At 36.5% G+C, this 24024-nt stretch overlaps 1 protein-coding gene across 1 annotated transcript in view; it reads right to left on the bottom strand.

Annotated features, from left to right (window-relative positions):
• Positions 1–24024, bottom strand: part of ADGRV1 (adhesion G protein-coupled receptor V1) — a 273128-nt gene that overhangs the window by 170729 nt on the left and 78375 nt on the right. The window contains exons 39-62 of the mRNA XM_071580491.1: positions 22612–22775; positions 22041–22134; positions 20950–21028; positions 20233–20371; positions 19569–19710; positions 18903–19165; positions 17658–17833; positions 16091–16215; positions 15213–15379; positions 14986–15129; positions 13991–14098; positions 13270–13522; positions 12473–12595; positions 12078–12300; positions 11406–11610; positions 10313–10459; positions 7776–8031; positions 5002–5210; positions 4191–4364; positions 3598–3780; positions 2705–2884; positions 1916–2080; positions 541–658; positions 147–270 (exon numbers count right to left, since the gene is read on the bottom strand). Coding sequence (XP_071436592.1) covers positions 147–270; positions 541–658; positions 1916–2080; positions 2705–2884; positions 3598–3780; positions 4191–4364; positions 5002–5210; positions 7776–8031; positions 10313–10459; positions 11406–11610; positions 12078–12300; positions 12473–12595; positions 13270–13522; positions 13991–14098; positions 14986–15129; positions 15213–15379; positions 16091–16215; positions 17658–17833; positions 18903–19165; positions 19569–19710; positions 20233–20371; positions 20950–21028; positions 22041–22134; positions 22612–22775 — 3961 coding nt within the window. The remainder of the gene's footprint in view (positions 1–146; positions 271–540; positions 659–1915; positions 2081–2704; positions 2885–3597; positions 3781–4190; positions 4365–5001; positions 5211–7775; positions 8032–10312; positions 10460–11405; positions 11611–12077; positions 12301–12472; positions 12596–13269; positions 13523–13990; positions 14099–14985; positions 15130–15212; positions 15380–16090; positions 16216–17657; positions 17834–18902; positions 19166–19568; positions 19711–20232; positions 20372–20949; positions 21029–22040; positions 22135–22611; positions 22776–24024) is intronic.

The raw sequence follows: 24024 nt of genomic DNA, 5'->3' as shown, positions 1-24024 counted from the left end.
AACCAACTATCTAATTTTAAAAATAGTTCTGATGATAGAATTGATAATGAAATGCAGCATTCAATAAATTCTTCCCAAATATGGAGTCTCATAGCTTTGGAATTTGAGTTGCTGTCCTTCCTTGGAAAAATGAGAGATGTACCTACCTGATAAGAGCAGTTCCATTATAATTTCCTGAAGGTTCTCCAATTAGAATATCCCTGGAGGAATGGGCTATCCCAACCATCCCAGAAGCTCCTTCATCTCCCACAATAATGATGGTTGCAACACCTATGAAGAGAACAAAGTTTTTCTTGATAAATAAAAACTAACCAGTGAGCTAACTTTTGTAAATTTTGTGTCATTAATGATTAAGCCAGAGGGACCATGTAATTCCCTTTGATTTCTTCTGACAAGGAAACAACATAGGGAGAAGGACTAACTTTCAAAACTAGCTAGCTGCAAACAAAACACCTAAGTACTGCAGACTAAAATAATATGAACAGACTTAGAAGAGTTCTCATATGAAATATCTCCAAATAGAATGAATTAATTGTTTACCATTTACAGGGGATATCTCTGCATCACCAGTAGAGACTAGCTGAATGGTAAATGTTTCATTCCCCTCCAGCAGACCATCTTGTATCGCATGCAAAACAATCAGCTTCTGGGATTCAGTCTGCATCATGTAAACACCAGAAGGTACCCATATATATTAAATGAAACTAAACAAAATACAGTATTTTTTTTAACATATCAAGTGTGAAGAATGCTCGACATATTCTCTAATATTTTTTAAATATTAAATTTCTGATCTGGCTGAAATGTTTTCTCACAGATTAATAAATAATAAAAATTGTCTCTCAAACATTATGTGCCACCTTAAAAATATCCTAGCTATTTTCAACTCAATGCACTTGAAAGTACTTTGAAATTGTATTCATATACTGGCTGTGAACTCAGAGGAAACTTTACACAAAATCTTTTCCTTCAGAAAGTGGATATTCAAGAGCACATGAACATTCTAAGGATTAACACATTATTAAGATTAGATATATTAGGTCACAGAAAATTTCTGTCTAATCCACATTTTTGTTGTTGGAAGTGGCATACATATTGTGTAACTTTAGTATACTACATATACGTAATTGTATTCTTACACTTATGCACATTTAAAACTTCAAGATGAAAAAACACTGTCAAAGCCTACCATTACAGGAAGGATAGCAGAATGATAACAAAACTGTGCCAGATACTGGTGGTCTTACAAAAATTGTCTATCCAGCTGATTAAAACTAAAATTACCAGCATGCCTGTTTATTTACTGCTGAGCAGACTTGTACAGAGAGAATAGACTACGGTTTGTTAAAACACCTTTCTTCATTAAATATTTTGAGTAGACAGCAAAAGATCAGAATTAAGGCAGCATCAGTATCCGATATTTTGGTTCCCACCACAGAGTTTTAACCTGCCATGAAATACAAAATAAAATACCACTGTCCAGTCTGAAAGTTACTCAAGTGATTTTTGCTTTAGTTTGATTTTTTATTTCATCTGCAGTTCTTGAGCCTTCATTTATCCTTCTCACCCTTTCAACAGAAATTTTCCTTTTCGATTCCATGACACTGTAGTGCAATGTTTCTGTAATCATTATTCACATTCAGTACATTTTGATTCCTCTTTCTTAATTGTAAAAAAATTGAGGGTTGAAGAACCTACCTTCCTAATGCTTACATTATGCTGCCCTACAAAGAGCGTGTCAGCTTTCCTTTACTGCTTGAAAAAACACTAAATACTGCTAACATCACCAGTTCTAACTGACCTTTTTTAGTGTATAATACTTAGTAGCCCTCTACTTCTATAAACACATAACAACAAGTAGAAGAAATAACTTGTAAATCTAATAGTAAATAGTTTATAGCAATATCAGAAATACCTCATTGAAATGGAGGGTACCATTTAGAGGGGTCAGATCATGTCTGGCTGCTTCCTCGAGAATCCACAGCACTTTAACTGCTCCTTGTCCTCCCTGACTTCGACTCACAGTGAGTGAAACAACTGCAGCAGAATCATCAGGTTTCTGAGGTTCCTTCACTGTTACCTGATGGAGAAGGAGAGTGTTGGAAAGGCTGTAGCAAAAGGCTTTGATATCAATTTGAGATAAAAAACAAAAAAAAACATTATCAATGACAATCCAAAACAACAAGAGAAGTGAAAATGAACAGGAAGATAACAGACATAAGGAATGTGTTGAATTCTGCTGCCAAAGATTAGTCACTCGTTATTTCTGTATGCCTTATGATTCAAAACAACTAGACAATGAGTCACCAGGAGGCACAGCACCAGCAAAATGGAGAGCAGAAGCACTGCAAGAACTAAGATCAGATATGCTTTGTAATTTGTTTTCAAATATTACTTATAGTAACAAAGATTAATATAAAACCATTTTAATATTCAAAAGTCCACAAAAAATCATAGCTGGGATGTCCTGATTTCTTAGTATACTGAATTAAATTGACTCAGTCACACAGAAATCTGTATTTATGCAGCAGCACTTTCACTGTTATTCCAATCTGACACAGCTAGATGAAGACAAGCACTAACACCCTTTCAGTGAGTCATGTCTTCCACTGCAATGAAAGTTTACAAAAATCAGCTATGTAGTAGTGACACAAACACACTACCCAGCTTTAGCAGAAAAGAGTACAATCCAAATTAAACTCACATTCTTCTCCTCAAACCCAAATACTCCAACAGGAGAATCATTTGGTGGAATAGCAACAGTTACCAGGGTGTCATTTCCAAGTCTTGCACCACCCGTTACTCTCACCAGGGCAATCTTGAAAATCTCAAGGAATTCAACTTCATTGTCATCTATTATTGTGATTTCTATTTCTCCTGTAGCCTGTAGAGAGGTTAAAAAGAAAAAAGCAATAAAGTTTCATTTATAATATTCTGTGAATTGTTTGAAAAAATTTAAAATAGGGTAAATTGCATTTAAACAGACATTTTTCAGTTCATTCTTCTTCTCATACTCCTATATTTATAAAAAGAAGACATAATCTCATGGGTAGTTTTTAATTCCATCAGTGTAAATCTTGTATGCTAAAATCAGCAGACTTCTCTGCTTTGCTACTCACTAGATAATGCAGGTTGACAATATTGTACTTCAGTCAAAATTCTGCTCACTAAGTATATCCTATTTGCTGAAGAGCAGTTATATTCACTTGAAATCAAAATCCCTTGTGTACACTAAGTATTCTCAGGTGCAGCATGAAATTTAAAACTATATGTAGAATACAGCTAAGAAAACATACAGGCTTATTCTGAGAATTTACAGAGAAGATGGATTATGTCACAAATTTTCAGTGTAATAGGGTTTATTATAAATTATGTCCTCATTTGTGCAGGTATCAAAGGCATACAAGCCTACTTGGTCAATGCTTATGAATATTCTGTTTTTCCATGTTCAAGAACTGAAGCTGGGAGCACCATTCACAAACACAAGGCCATAAATAAAATATTTTAAATTAAAATATGCAAATTCTGGTAGAAGAACACACATGAAACTCTTAAGCTGGTAACCCAGAGACAGCTAAACTTTCAGAAAATGCATACCTGACCCTCTGAAAATGTAAGGTTTCCAAATGACGGTGCAAAGTCTTCAAAGCTGGCAGTTGAATGAATGGCTTCCCAGTACAGAGTTACTGACCCAAACCTTCCAGCCTGTCGAACAACTGGAAGTTTCAGTACATTCTGTGGTGGTGGCACCTCATAACCAGAAACAGCTCCAGTGATATCCTGTAAATTCAACAATAAACTGCTGAGTGTCTCAGCAAACTTTTTGTGTTTGTTTTGCAAATTGACTTGCAGTTAAAAATAAATAAATAAATAAATAAATAAATACATAATTACTTGTAAAACGCTCTGGATTTAGCATTGACCTTGCTTTGACCAAAGGCCTGGATTACATGAGCTTCTGAGGTCCTTGTCTATGACACTGGTTTTAGCACTGCCATCTTCCTAATAAATTCTGTATATTACTTAAGATGAACCTCTTAATAAGGAATTGTTTAACTGGTATCTGGCCATTTTACCCAGAACACTATAGTGTCATAAAGCCTATCAGAACACTCTTAGAACTGGTCTAAAAAACCCAGACTCTCTCGCTGGAATGCTACTTCAAATATTTTTCATTCAGACTTACTTACCTTTGTAACATTAAAATTAAATATTCCTCTGGCATCATCATTTTCCTCAATTGTTATTTCAGCTATTTCTAACCCAAGCCTCTTCACACTTGGCTGACCTCCAGATGAAGAAGTAACCAGCTGCACATCAGTAATATTGATTATAAATACTTCCTGTAATTCTGGAATATGGTCCTGAAAAAAATATTTTAAAATCAAACTTTATTAATAAAACACTCCAAGTTATAATGTATGCAGGAAGGTTACTACTTGTAGGTTGCTTTCTATTCAAAAGTTTTCAGCATTTGGGACCATGTAACCAATGCCTTGCTTCATACCACATGAAAGGTGAAGAAGACTACTTTTGCTGAGACTCCAAATTGGCAAGAGCAGTGGAAAGTAGTGCCAGCTGTCTCTTTTTTCTGTTAATTAGAAAACATCTGGCTAGATCTCAGAAAGTAAGACATAATTTGAAAAGCATTACCTCCATTCTTAATATTTTTAAATAATATACATATATTTGGTCAAAAATAACATTTTCAGATCTACAGAACAAATCTGTTGAGAAGTAAGTAAAGTAGAATAAATCCTCTGTATAAACCTGCAACAAGTTAGCGAAACAAAAAGCACCTAAGGCATTTATAATATTTTTCTTTGCCATTTTTATAGGTTAATCTTGGGACTATAACAAACCAAAAAATTTTATTCATTTTCAATGGTGAATACACAAGTTGTTTTGAGAGGTGGCTGCAAGAATATATTTCTAGTACAAAATCAGTACCATTTCCCTTTCTTTAAAAAACATTTTAAGGCTATTAATGAGGCTACTCACTGGCAAAATAGTGACTACAACAGAAGTTGCTGCTGCATTCTCTGCCATAATGACTGTTTTCTTTTCCAGTATATAATCCTCGTTCTCAGTTGCTCGGTTGGAGAGAGGAAGTTCAAAGTTTGGTGCAGTGCTCAAATGAATTGCAAGCTCTCCGACAAATCCTTGTTCTCGAAGAATTTGTAGAGTAAGAGAAGTGGAATTCACTTGCCCTATAAAAAGGAGGGGGAAAAAATCAAGAAATTATTGTTTTAGAATCATAGAATATGTTGAGTTGAAAGGGATCATCAAGATCATTGAGTCCAACTCCAGTCCAGTGCCTTGACACACCAGGAATCACACCATGGGCTGAGATCATTGCACAAATGCTTCTTGAACTCTGTCAGGCTTGGTGCTGTGACCACTTCCCTGGGGAGGTTGTTCCAGTGTCCAAATACCCTCTGGGTGAAGAACCTCTTCCTAATATCCAACCTAAACCTCCCTTGATTCATGCCATTTCCTCAAGTCCTGACACTGATTACAAGAGTGAAGAGATGTGTACCTGCCCTTCCAGTTACCCTTGTGAAGATGTTGAAGACCACACTGAGGTCTCCCCTCAGCCTCCTCTTCTCCAGGCTGAACAGACCAAGTCACCTCGGCCACTCCTCATACGACTTCCCCTCCAGTTCCTTCACCATCTTCATTGTCCTCCTTTGGACAATCTCAAATATCTAAGTATCTTTCTTATATTGCACTGCCCTAAACTGCACACAATATTCAAGGTGAGCCTCCCTAGTGCAGAGCAGAGCAGAACAATCCCCTCCTTCACCCAGCTGGTGATGCTTTGCCTGATGCCCTCCAAGACACAGTTGGCCCTCCTGGCTGCCAGTTCAACTTGTCATCCACCAGGACCCCTAGGTTCCTTTCCATGGTGCTGTTTTAGAGCATCTCATTCCCAGTCTATACACACAACCACAGTTGTTCCATCCAGGTGCAAAATCCAGCACTTCTCCTTGTTGAACTTCCTATGCTTGGTGATTCTCCATCTCTCTAATTTATTAAGGTCTCTCTTTGGGGGCTCCCTGACTTCCAGGGAGTCAACATTTCCTCCCAATTTAGTGTTGTCAGCAAACTTATTTAGTATTCTTTTCAGTTCTGCATCCAAGACATTCATGAAGATGTTAAAGAGAACCAGGCAGAGGATGGAACCCTACAGAGCTTCCTTTTTACCCTTGCCCTGCGTGATTTTCAGCTCACCTAACTACTGGAGCTGCTTGCCCAATTCACTTCTGCTCAGCAACATAGCAGTACCCGGGTAATTCAAGAGCTCAGGCAAATGAGCACACAGAAGTGGTGTGAACACACAACACAAGACATCAGGAAAGCATTTAAAAACTGCATCTAGAGGAAAAATAAAATATAGAAAATTTACAGTTTTATATGTTTGTTACACAGATTATTACTTCAACACTTCAGTTACCTTTCAAAACTTCCATCTCATATTTTTCCTGGCCTTACATGCCTAGGTGAACACTACTGATTCTAACACAAAAAGCAGCATCGAGGGCAGTCACTCTGGCTATAAATTTTACATTTCCTTAACTCCAATGTTGAAGAGACAGACTAGTATCAGTCAGGCTCAACTCTCATTTCGAAAAGCAGATTTGCCATTTTTTCCAATAAATGACAAAACATATCAGCTGGCTAAAAGTGGTCAGTTTATGACTGGAGAACTTGACACTTTGAACTTGAAACCAGTTTCTATTACTTGTGTTAATTAAATATTACTTTCCAGTTATCACCTGAATATAATTCATTAGAAAATACAACACTTAAAGATTGGAAAAAGCCACCTGTGAAACTAATAAAAGCTAAACACATTTCTTGAATCTTAACTTCAAAGCATAAATGTTTATAATATGTGAGTATGCAAGAAATCAACAGAAACCTTTCACAATACTTTCAGACACTAAAACCTACCTACACTAAGTCATTTGAAGATAGAAGTGGTAAGGAGGTAATATGCTCTGATAGAAAATGTATTTTTCATATATGCCATTTGTTAATATGGACAGAACATGAAATTGTCAGGAAATTTCTGTTGGGCTATAGAAGTATGAATAGCCCATCAGGCAGCTGCAGAGAGGCTGAAGAGAATGACAAAGCATCAGCTGCCGAGCTCCCTGGGCCAGAAGGGAGGGCAGGAGCCTGAGCATCACAGCACTTCTCCTCTGGCCAACTGCCTGGAAGATCACAACTTCACTTGATGCCTAGAAGGAAAACTGACACAACCCAATCAAGCATGCATCTGGCAAGCAGCAAAATACTCTTTCACTTTTCTATTGCAATGAAATTAATTCCTACTGTTTCCTTCCTTCCCTTATCCCACAAAGCAAAAAGCTTTCCTTTTTGAGCCACTTCTAGAAGAAAGTCTTTCTATGCAAATTATTTTAAACAAAATATTAATCTCATTAAATGGGCAAGTTCAGGTTTTTATATAAACAGAAGTATTTTACGCATTTGTGATTTGAAACACAAGATGCTAAGATAAAAATAACTTACCTTCTAAACAATGGCTGGATAATGCTGATATGTGAAATACATCATAAAATGTATGGAACATAATAGCACAGTTATGTATTTTAAGGACTATTTCTGTTTACACAACTTTAATGCAAAACTTCAAGATAGATACATGATACATGTATTATATATATACAACCAACGTTATAGCTTCAATAATGCTGACTTTAAAAAAAAACACACATGCTTTCCTAAGAATCAAGAAGCAGATTTACCTTCTGGCTCTGTGGTTTTAACAAAGAGAGATTCTATATGCCACTCAATCACACCATGCGGAGAGTCACTGGGTAAAATGGTAAGCACAGCTCTTGCCCTCTTGGGATCAATGACAGCTCCTTTTGTGGTATCTTCAACACCCATAGTGGTAACGTGGGTGAGTGTGATTTCCACAGTCTCTGAAAGCTCTGCAACACTGTCGGCAAGAATTGTCAGGGTGATTGTGGACAGAGCTTGACCTTCTGAAAATGTAATCTAGAGTGTTAGAGGGAAAGGGAAAAAAAGTCAAACTTACCCTCAATGTTTTTACATGAACTGTTTTATTCTGTAAAACTCTGTCAGTTATAAAACGAATACACACACATACACACATATATATATCTTTTATAGAATCATAGAATACAAGTTTGCAAAAGACCTCAAAGATCATCAAGTTCAAACTTTCTCAGCAGTAGCACAGTCTAGACAAGACAGCCTAGCACCCTGTCCAGCTCAATCTTAAAATTGTCAGTGTTTGGGAATCCACAATCCCCCTGGGGGAATTACGCAAATGGATGATTGTTCTCATGATGAAAAATTTTCCACTTATGTCCAATTAGAATCTCCCCAAGAGTAACTTGTATCCCTTGCCTTTTCAATGTAACACCTTTTAAAAAGGACATCTCCTTTGTAGCCAAACTTTAAATACTGGAGCATGGCAATAAGGTCTCCTCTTAGCCTTTTTTTCTCAAGACTGAATAGTTCTCTCAGTCCTTCCTCATATTACAGGCTTCCCAGTCCTCTGGCCATATTTGTGACCAGCTCCAGACACTGTCCATGGTCTCCATACCTATTTTTCATAGTGGAAAAACCCCAAAACTGAACATAGTATTCCAGGTGTAGCCCAACAAGTGCAGAGTGGGATAATGACTTCTTTATCTCTGCTGGGGATGGCCTTGTTGATGCCATCCAGAAACATCCTGGTGGATTGCCACAGTGTTCACATATTGATCTTATTAATTATTAATAAGGTCATATTGAGCTTATTAAAGACCAACAGGACCCCCAGGTCCCTTTCACCAGAGCACCCAGGTAGATCCCAGTGGGTGCTCCGCTCACAGACTATATTTTTCAAAATGCAAAGCCTTACACTTGTTCCTGATGAATATTCCAGCCTACCTAGGTCTTCCAGCACGGTGGCACTTCCTTCCAAAGTGCCCACTTCCTCACTCCATTTCATATCACTGGCAAACTTCATCTGAGAACACTTGGTCCTACCCACCAGATCACTTAAGAAGACATTCAACAGTACTGGGCTCAATATTCATTCACAAGGGACCATGCTTTTGCAGGTCCTCAGTTTGAAAAGGAGCTATTTACCACCACCCTCTGAGTGCAGAATAATGCACCAGTTTCTTCAGGAGGTGTCTGTGGGAGGCTGTATTGAAAACCTTGGACAATTCCAGGTGGACAACAGCTTTGCTTTTCTTACTCAACTGCCTTCATCTCAAGCTTTCCCACCTTATTTTTCTCCCCATCCTGCTCAGATGAAGCAGTACGAGAGGTGGGGGTCTGTCAATTGACAAAGGTCAACCCACTACATAAATATATGTCAATAGAAGGATGAACAACGCATCTGTCAAAATCACTGCCAACTGAAGAAGTGTCTACTCAACACTTTTTTCTTCAGATAAAATAATTGATACATGTTTTGTCTATATATATTCTGATTTTTAAACTCAAAGGGTCAGACACTTGACTAGGTCTTTCTCAAAAAGGAAAACATGTCAATAAATACTTAGGTTACACCTACTGTGAAGGATAAACAGAAATTTCCAGTGAACAGCATTACACCTTTACCTTTCCAACTCATCTGTAAACCTATGCAGCAAAATCATAAAGAATTCATCTGGAATACTCGAGGAGTACTCTAAGAATTTCAGTTTTGGCATCTCTCATTTTCCCTCTTATTTTTCTCTAAAGTTTTTTAGGGCTTTGAGTCTGCAACAGATGGCCACAAGGGGGTGAGCTTTGACTTACAGAACCTGGCTCCTCCTGGTCCCAAGTCATACCAAGCGCTTTGGCTGGCTGGAAACATTTGGTTTTAGTGGTAGGAAATATAAAAAGTCTCAGAAACAGAGAAAACTGGGACTTGCCATATTCTTCTGGGCCACTTAAGGTCACCGTTGTATTGAGATCGGGGTAAAAAGGCAAACGCTCCCAGACTCCCACCTATGCAAATGATTTGACATAGTAGCTGGATCTCACAGCAGGAAAAAAAAGATGGGAACAGGATACTACATATACACATTTCCAGTGTCTGGACAGCATTGCAATATCAGTTTCTAGAAGAGCAGGAGTGATGCTGAGGTATTATATGCCAGCCAGAAATGCAAACTCCCAGAATCACAGGAAAGGACCAGGAAGCAGAAATTAATAGGAAAGTGGGACAATAGTACAATGTTGTACAATCCTTCTCTCTCTCAGTATATCTGTACCTATTGTCAGAGACAATACAGTCACTGCTACCGCAATCACAGTGATATTATTGCCATACCATTCCTGAAGCTGGAAATACATCACTTATGCTCCCATTAGCGACCCATTCTACTGTAATTCTTCCATATGTTCCTATTAAACGTTCAATATTCAAGGTGATTAAACTGTCCTGTTCCATTTCTTCAACTTGCTTAAATAAAGAATTCTGGAAAACATACAGTACCAGAGCCAAAATGTTATATTCTTACAAAGAAAAGTTTCTTTAGGGAACTGGGCATTAAAAGGGGGTCAGAGATACTGAGCATCAAAAGTTAACCTACTCTTAAGCAACTAAATACAGGTCTACTGATTAAATTTATATGTCTTAATTTTAGAATTACTCAACAGTTCTAACCTTCACAGACGTAAGAATTAAAAATGTCAGACCTCTTTATCCTAAACTCCAATGTTTTGTGTTATTTTTTTAGTACAGTATTTTATGTCCAAATCATTTGAAGCAGATAAAAAACATGTAGACCTTCAAGACAGATGTATTGTTACCGCTGTAACTTTATTGTTATTCACTCTACTTACACAAGTCCAGAAGTAATGTTACATTTCAGTAACAATTCTTCTTGCTTTATTTCTTCAGTGTGCATTTAATACATATATCTGTTTAGATAACTTCTATAATATTGGATTATTTTAAAATTACCACTCTAAATAATACCTGTATATTTTTCCAAATTATATTGTTTGGCCAGATTTGTTCATCCTGTGGCACAAATCAATTAGTGTCTTTTTTACAGGAAAAAGATTTTTATGGAATTCCCTTGATTAACCGATCAGTAATGACTCTATGACACTACATATGCCATCTGAAAACTGAATTTTTAGGTTGTTGCAAAACTAAGCTGACAAAGTAATATGTTATTCTAAATGTAAGTGGATCACAAAAATCTCAAAATAGGGACAGACTGGAACTGAGTTCCTCTGACCTTGCATCTATTTAAACAAATAGCAATGCTAAACGGACACCAAAAAACCTTCTAACTTAATTTGCTACACAACATTAGAAAAAACAACCCATCACATGTCTTAATTTGCGGTCTGTATTTCAGTATTCTGAAATGATGGGCACATATTTTAATGATTTACCTTATAAGTTTTACCTGAGCAAATGCAATGACTCCATAGGCATTGTCATTGGAAGGAATAATTATGTTAACAAAACTGTGAACACCAATCTCTGCACCTCCCTTAGGGTTTTTCAGCCACACTTTAAAGCATTCTTCTTCCTCTGGAATGATATCATCCAGGATATTGACTGCTATCACAGCTTCCAGGTCCCCAGGCTCAAATATCAATTCACCTGAACTACCATAAAAACAAACACATCAAGTAACTATAAACTGAGGATAGCTAACTAAGGAATTTTAAAAGCACTACTGTAAATTTAAGGAGCATTTTTGAAGCTGAAATTATTGCTTGCATTCCTCAGTAAGTAATTGGGATTAAAAGGTTGTGTGGTAAATGTTTTGTTTGTTTTTAATTACAACAGAATATAGAATTACAGGAATTACCTATTAAAGTGATTTAATTTAGCCTAAATAAAAGCTTTAATACCCTCAAGGCATAATTGCAACTTTTTCCTTTCTGTTGTTTAAGGCCAGTTGTGAAGAGTTTGACTTCAGGTATCCTAAAGCTACCTGTGACAAATCCTCTTTAGTGTTAACAAGCAGAACATACACAGAAGTCTATAATACTCTCCACTGTAGCAAAAGCAGTATCACAGAAAAAGGAATGCAAGAGCTGAGAGAAAGTTTCATGAAACAAAAACCTACCTAGGTATAAAATCTGATTGGTTGGAGATAGTGGTCAGCTCATAAATCTGGGAGATGGACTCCACAGAAAGAACAATCAAGGTCTTGCTGGAGTTCAGAGACCTTGCAGTAGCTGAAGTGATATGATCTGCATATGGGGCTTCCAGCATCATGGAAAACTGGTTCGCTTCTGAGTTCCAGGAATACAGTGCTGCTGCATCCTTACCAGAGAGGAGAATGTGAACTAGATTGAGCAAGGAGGAGAAAAAAAGGAAATATTCAGTGATATACTTAAAAGTACTCCTTGTAATGCCAGAAATGCCCTTGGTAGCAAAATTGTTAATGTACCTCTTAAAATCTGACAAATAATATGAAAAAATGAGCACATATATTTCTTCAATTACGGTAGATCTCACCTAAACCTGAAGGAGGCATGAAAACATGGATGTTTCTTACAGCACAGACTGGAAGAGTCTGGAAGTGTCTGAAGGTAGACTGCCCTGTCTCCCAGATGAAAATTTCAGAAGAATTTCCAGATTCTACAGAGGAGAAAAATCACAAAACTTACATTATATTGCTGCCTGTTAGATAAATCACACACCACTGGCCATTCAAAGGCAGAGATTGGCAGCTTTAATTACAAAGTGAGACTAATGATCATATTTTCCTTTACAGTTGTAACTCCATAGTATGACTTATTTCCATCAGATGATTCATCCAGTGATTTCAGTTAAGGGCTTTTCTGCACACATTCACATATAAGAACACTAAAAATAGACAACAGTCAACTCTAAAGAAACCTCTGGACTGCAACATAAACTTTCAAATAGGCATAGGAATGCATACATAAAACCATGTCCAGAATGTCATATTTGTAATGAAAAAACACGTGTGCTTTGTGGAACAATGATCACATATCACAAAGCTCAGAAAAGCTTAGAAAAGGTGTAATAAGCAGCTAGATGAATGGAGTTATTATTTCTTACTGTTCTTAGGAAAATATTTCATCAGTTTGACAAATATTTGAGAACAAACCCAATACTTTTATTTTCTGAAGGACAGAACACGTATTGCTTTGACAAGATGCTTATCAGCAAATTACCACTCCCCAGTAAAATATTGATCCCTATCAAAATTCCTTCACCCCAAATGCCTTTGCTACCAAATAGTAGTATATACTTAGAAAACTAAGTGTTTGTTTTCTGCTGAATACCTTTTGCAATAATTAAATAGATATCAGAGCCAGAAGTCCAGGCCTCCATATGTTTGATTTCTTTTGCTGGTAACTGATGAAGATACCTAAACTCATTATTCAGCCATTGGTACAAGAGTACATTCTGGCTGCTATTGGTCAAAGAAACTACTAGGTACATAATCCCTCCTCGAGGAAACAAGGCAATGTTCAGAGCTCTGTAAACTGGAAGCTGATGATGCAGCACAAACATATCTTTATTCCACTGGAAAACCTGGAGAAAGATTAAATATTTTCTATTACATATTCATAACTAGCAGCAAGAGAAGAGAAATTATATGTCATGATAAAAAATCAGGAAGACTTGTAAAGAATTGAAGTCCTCATTGCAAAAGTAGATCCTACATTTAGGTAAGCAACTACTTTACTGTAACCACCTGTGCTTGTTCTTCAAATAAACCAGGTTTATGGTCAGAAGCTATCTCTGTTCTCATAGGTGTCTAACATCACAGATTTCAAAACAGAAATAACATTAGCAATAAAATCAAAATGAGTATAAATAACAAGCTAAAGTAAGGAGTGTTGTTGCATTTAAACAAGACTAGAACTTTAGGTTTTATAAATCTGTAATTCATACATAAGTCAATTTTCAGAAACATGTATTTACTTTTTTTTTAAATTTTAAACTCAAAACTAACCAAACTACCCACATCAAAGCCAAGAAAGACAAGTGTATTCTAACCTGGATGGAACTGAAATTGGTGGTGGCATTCACAAAAATCAAATAGTCTTCTTCATCCACAGCAAAATGTTTGACATGTCTGGCATCCAAAATAGAAAGAGTCTGTATCTACAAGGAAAATATGGAAAAAATGGTATTTGTAAGTCACTTCAAGTAACAAGTTCACACATATACACACCTATTTTTAAAAAATTGGAAAATTACATATAAAATTATATATAATGTACAAAAAATTAACTCGTTATGTTACTTATACAATTTTAAAAATATGTCTATATATGTAGTGTCAATCTACAAACTTAATATGACTTATACAGCTTTCAGAAATTGCTCTAGGACTTCTGCACAATTTCTTTCTTCACTTTCCAGGTAATTTTATCCCATCTCCAAAATATAACTATAAAAACAGAGTAGACAACTAGGTGTAATGTTGTGGTTTAGTAATGGTACTGCCCAATGTAGTGTTCCCATTGAAACACTCCAAACCACACTGTTGCTCACTCAACCCGCCCCTTCCCTCTTTCCCTGTGGCAGGATGGAGAGGAAAATTAAAAGCCACAAAAGGTAAAGATCATGGGATGAGATAAGAACGATCTACTGGAAACAGCAATGAAATAAGAAAATGAACAGTAACAGCAACAGTAACAATAACAGACAGTACAAGCCAGGCGAATGATTCACAGGTGAAAATGCCCAGCAACGTGCAAAGGTCACCACACTACCCTGACACATAGAAGGACTCCTTCCCCACATGTGAGGTGATATAAAATAACCTCTCTGTCCTGCCCATGCCCAGTCCTAGCTACTGCAAAAATTGATCCTGTCCTGGACAGAACTGAGACAGTAACTTACATCACTGAAGTCATACAGAGTGTTCAGATCCCAAACTAGCTGAACACAAGAGTGCTTTTCCTAAAACATGGCTGGAGTGGAAAGTCTCCCAAAGTTCTTCCCAACCCCATTATTTCATGATTCTGTAAGCAAAACAGATATACCTTCAACAGTCTGCATCCAGGCATGAAGGCATATACACTGCTGTTGGCAGCTCCCTGACTGGCTCCTCCATGAGTAATCACAAGGTAGGGAGAGGCACGTATTTGGAAAGACACACAGCTCTTAGGATTCCACATACTGAAATTCTGAGAGAGGAATAAAAAACCCAGAACTGAGACTCAAATTTTTTATTAGGTAGCATGCTTCGTGTTTGTAAGCAAGCATTTACCTCAATGGCAACAAAAACTCCCTTCCACTGGTAGAGAGTAGAAAACACAGCTGGAGGTCTACGCAGAAGCACACCATACAGGACTTCTCCAGATGGAAAAAAACACCACTGAGCTGCTGGCTGCTCCTCAAAGCTTTGCAAGACAGACAGGACACTGATACTACCCCCTACAACACAGTAAAAGAAAAAATACTTTTTCTTGGCATCTTTTACAAGGTCATTTTCTTTATTTTACTTGCCAAAACCAGCTCTGATATTAGAAATATTGAAGCTGTCTCTCAAGAGCCAGTAAAAGTGCATGCAAATCCATGGAAATGGTATAGTGCTGATGCTGTAATGAGAGTTAAGCAATACATGCATTCCTCATATATTACAATTACATGTGGAAGATGCATAAGCAATATAAGTGTGATTCACAGTGACTCCACTTGGAATTTAGGTGGTGAGAAAATCAGCTAGATAGGAAGTAATAAAAGTGACAAAGAAACTATAAAATGTGTTTATCCTGAACAAGCAGTCAAGGCACTAAGATTCTTAAACTGACTAAGTCATCTGATGCTTACAGAAAATAATGTCTTCTATGCTGTATTAGAAAAATACAAAAATGCAAATCTAAGGCCTAGTGATAATATACGAGCAACAAGAAGAGCAATACAGACTACAGAAACTCTGGCAGCAGTGGCTGATGACAAGCTGACTTTCAAGCAGCTAAGCTCTTTCATCTGATGAATTTTGGTATCATAGAAATATTAATTATTGTGAGCAAGTCTGAACAGGTGGGTTTACATTCCAAAATTACATCTGCTGTATTTTTGCTTAGTCTCTGACTATCTCTACTCTGCAAATAGCAACAGATTGTCTCAATAAAGTGAACGTACTGATGCCAAATGCTGTATCCGACAATGTCTCCCACTCAACACTCACAGACACGTTGAGCCCATTACTCCGTGAAACTTTCAAATAAACTGTAGTGTTGGCTTCTTCAACTGTGAAGATATTTGTCCTGAATGTAAAAATTGTGAAAATAAATTTTTAAGATTATTACTTTTATAGTATATAAGTAATATTTTTACAACACAATTCCAGTTCAGGAATGCAACAAAAAGAAAATACTGGTCTTGCTGTCTGATGAACTGACATTGATTAAGGTTCTCCAATGTTTCTTAACACAAGACCTTGGTAAAATCATAAGGAATTCAACAAAATCTTAAACTAGCTTGAAATTCAACACTTCGATCATGCAGTTAAAGCTGAAAGATTTTTCAAAACATTATTCCATATCATGGCATCATAGAATGGTCTGGGTTGGAAGGGACCTTAAAGATCACTTAGTTCCAACATCCATGCAGGGACACTTTCCACTTGATCAGGTTGCTCAGAGTGTCATCCAGCCTGGCCTTGAACACTTCCAGGGATGGGGCTTCACCATCCTCACAATCAAGAACTTCTTCCTAACATTTAATCTAAATCTACTCTCTTTTAGTTTGAGTCCATTCCCCCTTGTCCTGTCACTACATGCCCTTGTAAAAAGTCCTTCTCCAACTTTCTTGTCAGCAGCCTTTAGGTACTGGAAGGCCACAATAATGTGACCCTGAAGCCTTCTCTTTTCCAGGCTGGAAAAACCCTATTCTCTCAGCCTTTCCTTGTATAAGAGGTGCTGCATCCCTCTGATTATCTTGGTGGCCTCCTCTGAACTTGCTCCAACAGGCCCACGTCCTTCCTGTGCTGAGGATCCTGAACCTGGATGCAGCATGCCCAGTGAGGTCTCATCAGAGTGGAGCAGAGGGGCAGAATCGCCTGCCTTGACCTGCTGCCCATACTGCTTTTGATGCAGCCCATGATTTGAGTGGGATTCTGGGCTGCAAGTGCACACTGATGGCTCAATTCCAGCTTCTTATTAACCAGCAACCCCAAGTCCTTCTCAGCATGGCTTCTCTCAATCTGTTCATCCCTGGCCTGGATTGATACTTGGGGTTGTCCTGACCCAGGTGCAGAACCTTGCATTTGATTTTGTTAAACCTCTTGAGACTCCCATAGGTCCATTTCTCTAGCTTGCCCAGGTAATATGGCTCATTTGGTCCTGAAAACCAGCCCTAAGAGTGTATCTTACACAAGTTAAAAAGAATTACATTATAAAATATATGATTCCCTGGGCACTGATCTAAAGTTTGGAACTCTTATTATGGATCATTATCAATGGAATGTTCAGGGACTAATGAAAAAATTCATAGAGAAATCAACATTTCTAATGATAAATAAAGTGTTCTTCCTTTCTTCTGTATAGCAATAATAATATTTGATAGGTAGAGTACTTTTCAAAACTATACATTTTACAACTAGATTGATGAATTTCTTTGAGGGGATTATTTAAAATTAAAACAGTAAGGAGATAGTACCCCTACAGAATATGAAAACCCTCTTTCTAACTAAATCAGAGTTTATTACCTATTTGTAACTGGGTAGATGCTGAAAAGCCCCAGTGGGGCCTGGTTCTGTAATATCGTAATCATAGTTTGCACTCTGGTGCCTAGTCTGGCTCCTCCAGTTGGATTGAACAGGGTGACAATAAAGTGCTCATCCATTTCTGGTTCTTCATCCAGGATTGCAGAAATATGCAGACTCTGACAAGAAAATAAGCACAGAAAGCTGCTGACACTTGACAGCTAACAATGATGCAACACTAGTCAGACCCCGCTGGTGTTTCTGTCCTTTCCCTGTGTGGCTCTAGACAGCAGAGCAGCACAACAGCAGCTCTTGAAATTGGAGTGAGGCAGGAACAGACAGTTCAGGCTCAGGTTCTGCAGTCATCCCTCTAGTCACCTCCATTGTCACAATATTTACACAAGCACATCCACTTTTTTGTTTTATTTTCCCATTCTCCTTACTCTTAGGCTAAGAACTATATCTAGAGACTGTACTAAGAAATCTTTTACTTCCCACAGATCTGCTAAGCTGGTCATCAATGAGGTTCCAAATGCATTTCAGGTTCAGAAATTGAAAACCAGTTTCCAGCAAGGTTTGTTCGAGATTCTACTTCACTAACCATAATAACCTGTTACTGACCCTAGATTCCCTGAAAAAAATAACATAACGTAACATAACGTAACGTAACATAACATAAACACCACACCACCATTAAACCTCAGAAGGGTCAGGATCTCACGCACTTAAACTAGCTCACTTTCTTGCTGACATTCTTGTGGGGAGAGTTCAGAGGCAGTGAGCTTAAACTTCTGAAAAAATAAGTAGTTTTCAATTTGTAAGACTCAGAGACCTGTTCATCTTTTGCCATTGCTGCAGTGTACTTTGTTCAGTTCAGGCCACACAACAGAATGGTATTTCTACCTCTAACCTTAACTATTTACACTTGTAAATAATTATTTCATGTTCAAGTTTGTGTTTCAGTTATATGCTAATTACTTACAAATAAATGATCCTATGCCTACATAAATATTACATACCCATTGTATTTTTTCACTTTACTTGACCTATTACAAAGAGAGTAGTATCTACAGAAAAGCACCTTTAATTTTTATGCACACCTGTTCCCATGACTTAATTTGCTTTGAGAATGAAGGAAAACATCAGAAAAAAAAATTAATACATGAAAAAACCACAGACATTACTGAAACCCTTCCAAAAATTTTGAAATAACTTTCTTCACTTCTTTGATAATAACTGTCATATTACCTTGAATCTGACTCCCTCTTCCAGCACAATGTATCCTTGGGAAGGGGTCAAATCCACTGATGGCTCTGAAGAATTAATTTCACTTACAAGATATTGAACAGTCACAGTTCCAAATATCCCCTGAGGAGGTTCTCTAATAATATTTAATACTGCAATGCTTTCCATCAGATGGAGAGCTGTTTGCTCTCTTAGGAAGAAGTGATCACTGTTATTGAACGACAAAACTCCGTGTCCATCATCATTGGCAAATATAGTAATTGTGGCTTTTGAAAAATAAATAATGGAAATAGTTTTTAATTAACATAGTAAAATAGTACACATATACATACATATATACATCAATCCATTCTTCCTTTAAGGTATGTATAATGTTGGTCTTACTTGAAGAGAGTACGTAAGTATTTTGCCTTATCTAGGAAGATTTCTAGAAAGGAAGTATGTGGACTCTCTTATTAAAGAGTTCACTTTTGCACATTTGATCTCTTTTATTCCTTATTTGGTTAATTTTCCACATTTCACAGGGATTTTTAAGAACTTTCCAAGGGAGATTAATGATCTACTATCACAGGCCAATGGTGTTCTCTGAACTACGATTATTCAGGAGAATGGTATTAAAATGACTGCCATACAATTCTGAAGAATGAGAACATCAAAACCACGTTTTACCTGTTGTGCTCTTCCCTAATTCCAGGCCCAGAGAAGGATTTGTTAGAATTAACTGGAACTTTTCCACACCTTCAGGAATATCATCATCAAAAATCGTAACAACAACAGATTTATTCCTTTCTCCATCAGCAAAGAAAAGAGTCTAGCATTGAAGCACAGAAAGCATTGAATACTCAAAAGCTGTTAATACACAGAGAAATTTTAAACTAAGGTAAAGCAGAATTGACTTGACTAGGAAGAAAAGAGGATACAAGAAGAGCTCTAATTTCTATGTCCTTTAGAAGCTGATTGAAATAGAAGCAAAATAGTTCAGCATACTGCAGAGTGAGGGCAAGCAAGAGCAACTGATTTTGAAAGTTCTGTTGCAAAAAATACTAAAACTTACATGAAATCTTACATGCTCTTGACTAAGCAAAACTGTGTTTGAGATAGATATTTGAAAATTTACAATGTGATTTATATTTAAAAATGCTTTAGTACTAAAAAGAAAAACGAAGTAAGATGACTAATTCTATCTTGTTCTATTCAGATGATCAAAGCAACTGAAACAAGCTGAAAAATCTAGCTGTATTTATTAGTGATCATTCTGTAGAATAAATAAGAGGACATTCTTTTGAGGAAGCTGAAGGAATGAAGACTACTAGATTTAGAATTTGCTTCTTACCCTTGGGGTCACATTAAAATCCAAACCCAGCTGTGCCTCCAAATTTTGGGCATAAAAAAATACAGACACATTGCCATAAGATCCTTTGTTTCGGTATGCCATTATTGTCAGATTCCCGTGAGATTCATAAACTTCAAAACTACAACAAAAATGAAGACAATGCTCACTGAGCGTGTTCTGAATAATGTGGTAGACAATTACATTTTCACTCCAAATCATCCCCTCTGCTTTATAACAAAAAGGCACCATTACAGTATCAGCATCATTACCACTGTTTAATGCAACCTTTTTACCTTTGTTTCTTATATAAATGGACTTAAGCTATAGATGTTGTCCTTTTTTCTGCTTACTAGTGGCAGATTAAGCCTGTCTATGATTATAGCTCCTGGAATCAGAGGAAAAGATCTGGGAGATGCCAGTATGTATGCTTATAGGGATGCAGAGGCTGGAACACTGGCTGGAGGTTGTGGGAGTGATGGAAGTTCACAATAAAACCCCCAGTAATTAAAATAACTGCATGGTAGCACAAGATTTCTGAGTAAACACACTGTAAATGCTGAATTCCAGTCTGGGAATTATTTTAGACTTTCCAGTTCTACTGAACTGAATGATATGTTGCTATCTCAAAGATGTGACCCCATTGTTAACAGGAGTTTTACTGTTAACTGAAAATGAAAATAATTGCGCAACTGAGTTCTTCAAGGAGACAAGACTTACTTGATGCTTTCCCATTCAATTATTCCACTTACTCCATCATTAGCATCAATAATAATTTGAGAAGATAAACCTTCCACATCTAAAATGGAAGAGAAGGACAAATGTGAAAAAACTATAAATTCCATTTTCATTATTTTCAAGAATAACATTAACACTTCTTTATTTCCTTCTTTATTTCCTTTATTTTGTTGGAGAAATACACAATTTTCCATTTCCAAAATCTGAAGAAGAAAATGGTCACGGGCAAGATAATTTAGAATGGCTTAAAGAAAATCTGTTCTTACTACATACTGCCAAGCTCTTCTGACAGATGGTGAGACAATGTAGCACCCAGCACAATTTAGTTCAGAAAATTCTTTTTACTTTAATGTTACTCTCTCTATGTTTTAAAGTTTAGACTCAACGAATCACAGCTCAGTGTTTACAAACCAGCAATCAACACTGCAAGTTACCTTTCAGTCTGTAACGAATTAACTCTGTCACTTCAATACGCATGCAAAGAAAGGGGAAAAGAGTCATAGAAGATATTAGAAATAATCAGAAAAATTAGTCTCTAGTACCACAGGATAACCCAACTGCTTTTAAAGGCAACAGCAGCTATGCTACTGAACTCAGAAGCAGAATGAGAACCTAACTAAGCAAACAACAAATGAAGTTATTGAAGAGTGAGAACATCAGAGAATATAACTCATAAAAGTATATCTGATAAGGGAGTAATAAAAAGCTGCTTTTGAAAGAGTGAACAAAGGAAGCACATGAAGGAAATTAAAGGACACATTTGTTTCCATTGTTTACTTGGAAATTAAAAACACAATAACACACTGCCAATAAAATTTTTGAGATAACTGTGCTCTCCAACTGCTAATTACTAAGTCCTCTATGAAAATCGCCTTGTATTTTTTTACAGGGATTTAAATGTAAGAAGCCAGTGTAATAATTATTATGTTTTATGTTCTATAATGTTTCTTGCAGACTACTTTGTCATATATTAGTATAGCTGATAAGTAAGTGAAATAATGAGAACATGCCAGACTATGATTGCAACTGATATAAAAATAAAATTAAACATAATTTTGTATAAGTTGTTTTACCCAGCCTAGGTAGGGCTGAAGTTGAGTGGTTCATGATAAGTTCCACTGAAGTTAAATTAACCAAGAAGAATTCTTGCACTTCTGGCACATCATCCTACAAAACACAAATCCAGCACATCCTCTTTTCATTTTCCTTAAGAAACAGTCAGAGAAATTGCCAAAAAGCAACACACTACAAGTCTTTACATTACTGCAATGTACTCCTGGAACACTTTTATACAGAATGTATTATCTTGAATGAATTATGAAGTAAGACATTTTATTTAATAGAAAAGACTGTGGAGACACTGAAATAGACATGAGTAAATTTCTGCCCCATTTTAAAGGCATGAATTCCAAACACCGATAAAGTAAGGGCCTGTAACAAGAAATGAATTGCAGCTGGTCTTAATGAGAGAAGTAAACTTCATTTAACAATAGATAGCACTGTTTTCTGTTATTTGTCCTTATGTGATTTTACTATTAAGACAAAAACAGTCTTTCTAAATGACAGTAAAATCTACAGCTTCAAATCATATAAAGGTTGCAAGCTTCCTTTTCTCTGAACAGAGTGAGAGGGTATAGAATTTACCTCTAGAATAGTAACACTTATGGCAGCTGATGTTTCTCCTTCTTCCAAAATCAGTGAGTCTGAAACAGCTATATAATCAGCTCCTGGTTCAGCCAAGGTCCCCTCTGTCTGATTACTCAATGTGACCAATCCTGGAACTGTGGCATATGTAACATTGATAGCACCTGTTCAAAATATGACCAAAAACCCCCACTTTTCTCAATTCTTACATAGGAAAGAAATCAAATGCTCATTGACAAAATGAAAAGTCTAACTGAGAACCAGAACAATTAAAAGAGTAATCTGGAGCCAATAAAATTTCATTATTGCCTTTAACACGCTTTCAGTACAGCCTTTGATGATTTGTCCAAAAATGCAAGACTCTGAAAGCATTAAGACAAAATGGATTCAGGTATTTGTGGTGCTGTGGACTGAAAATACTACATTGCTGAAGTACTACCTGGGACATCTAATGTATTATTAATAGAAGGTTTGGTGCCAAGGGAAAGTAGAATGTTTCAGGAAAAACTTATATACAAGAAAGCCTCCAAAACCAGTGCTAAATCGACTTTCCTGCCCAGAAAGACTGATATAGACATGAATAAAGAGTAAAAATTAGGGGACACACTGATAAGTTTTACTAAGGCAAAAAGGGAAAATTTAGAAAGTGATCCTAGAGACAAAAAGAAGACATTCAAAGCTAATCTTTATGAAATAAAACATAACATGTAAAAGAATCTTAGTTTTAACAAATAATGATGAATTTAATTTAGAGTTTTTACATTTACTATGAATGTGTAGAATAAAATATTTGTTTCCTGAGTAGTGTTCAAAAGTTAACTTCGATACTGATTGATATTAAAAAAGAAATGGGAAAACAGAAATGTCATTAAAACGTCTCTACAATTCTTTGGAGTGTTCAGATCTTGAATATTTGTTTAAAATGGTCATTTCACTTCAAAACAGAAAAAAAGAAACGGAGAGAGATACCACTGAGATCTAAATATAGTCTAAAACCAAAAAAAGGTAGTGATTACACACATTACATCTCCATAGAAGTTAAAATCCTCAGGCAACAAACACAAGAAGATATTTTTGCACACAGCACATGACTGAATACTGGAAGCTTATACCACTTAATTTGATTTTAAAAGGACAAATTGATCTAAAAAATAATATAGAATTCTCAGGGGAGAAATAAACTGAATTCAGGGTGATGAATGCAACTTTTTCCATAGAACATTTCTAAGCTGTCAAATTCTGGAAGTTTAGAGGCCATGATGTGAGAATGATCATTCTGTTCAAGCTCCTTTTCTCATGTTTTTAATTTCTTCTGGACAGACTAACACTTCAAGACATATTCGTCAGGCATAAAGGTACAACCCTAATAGCCAATTAGCTACGTCATGTGTCCTAACAGACTCCTTGCTGCAA

Source organism: Pithys albifrons, chromosome Z (genome assembly GCF_047495875.1).
Source record: "Pithys albifrons albifrons isolate INPA30051 chromosome Z, PitAlb_v1, whole genome shotgun sequence".
Lineage (NCBI taxonomy): Eukaryota > Metazoa > Chordata > Aves > Passeriformes > Thamnophilidae > Pithys > Pithys albifrons.
Note: the sequence above shows the minus strand (reverse complement) of the source record. Positions and strands in the feature narration are given on the sequence as shown.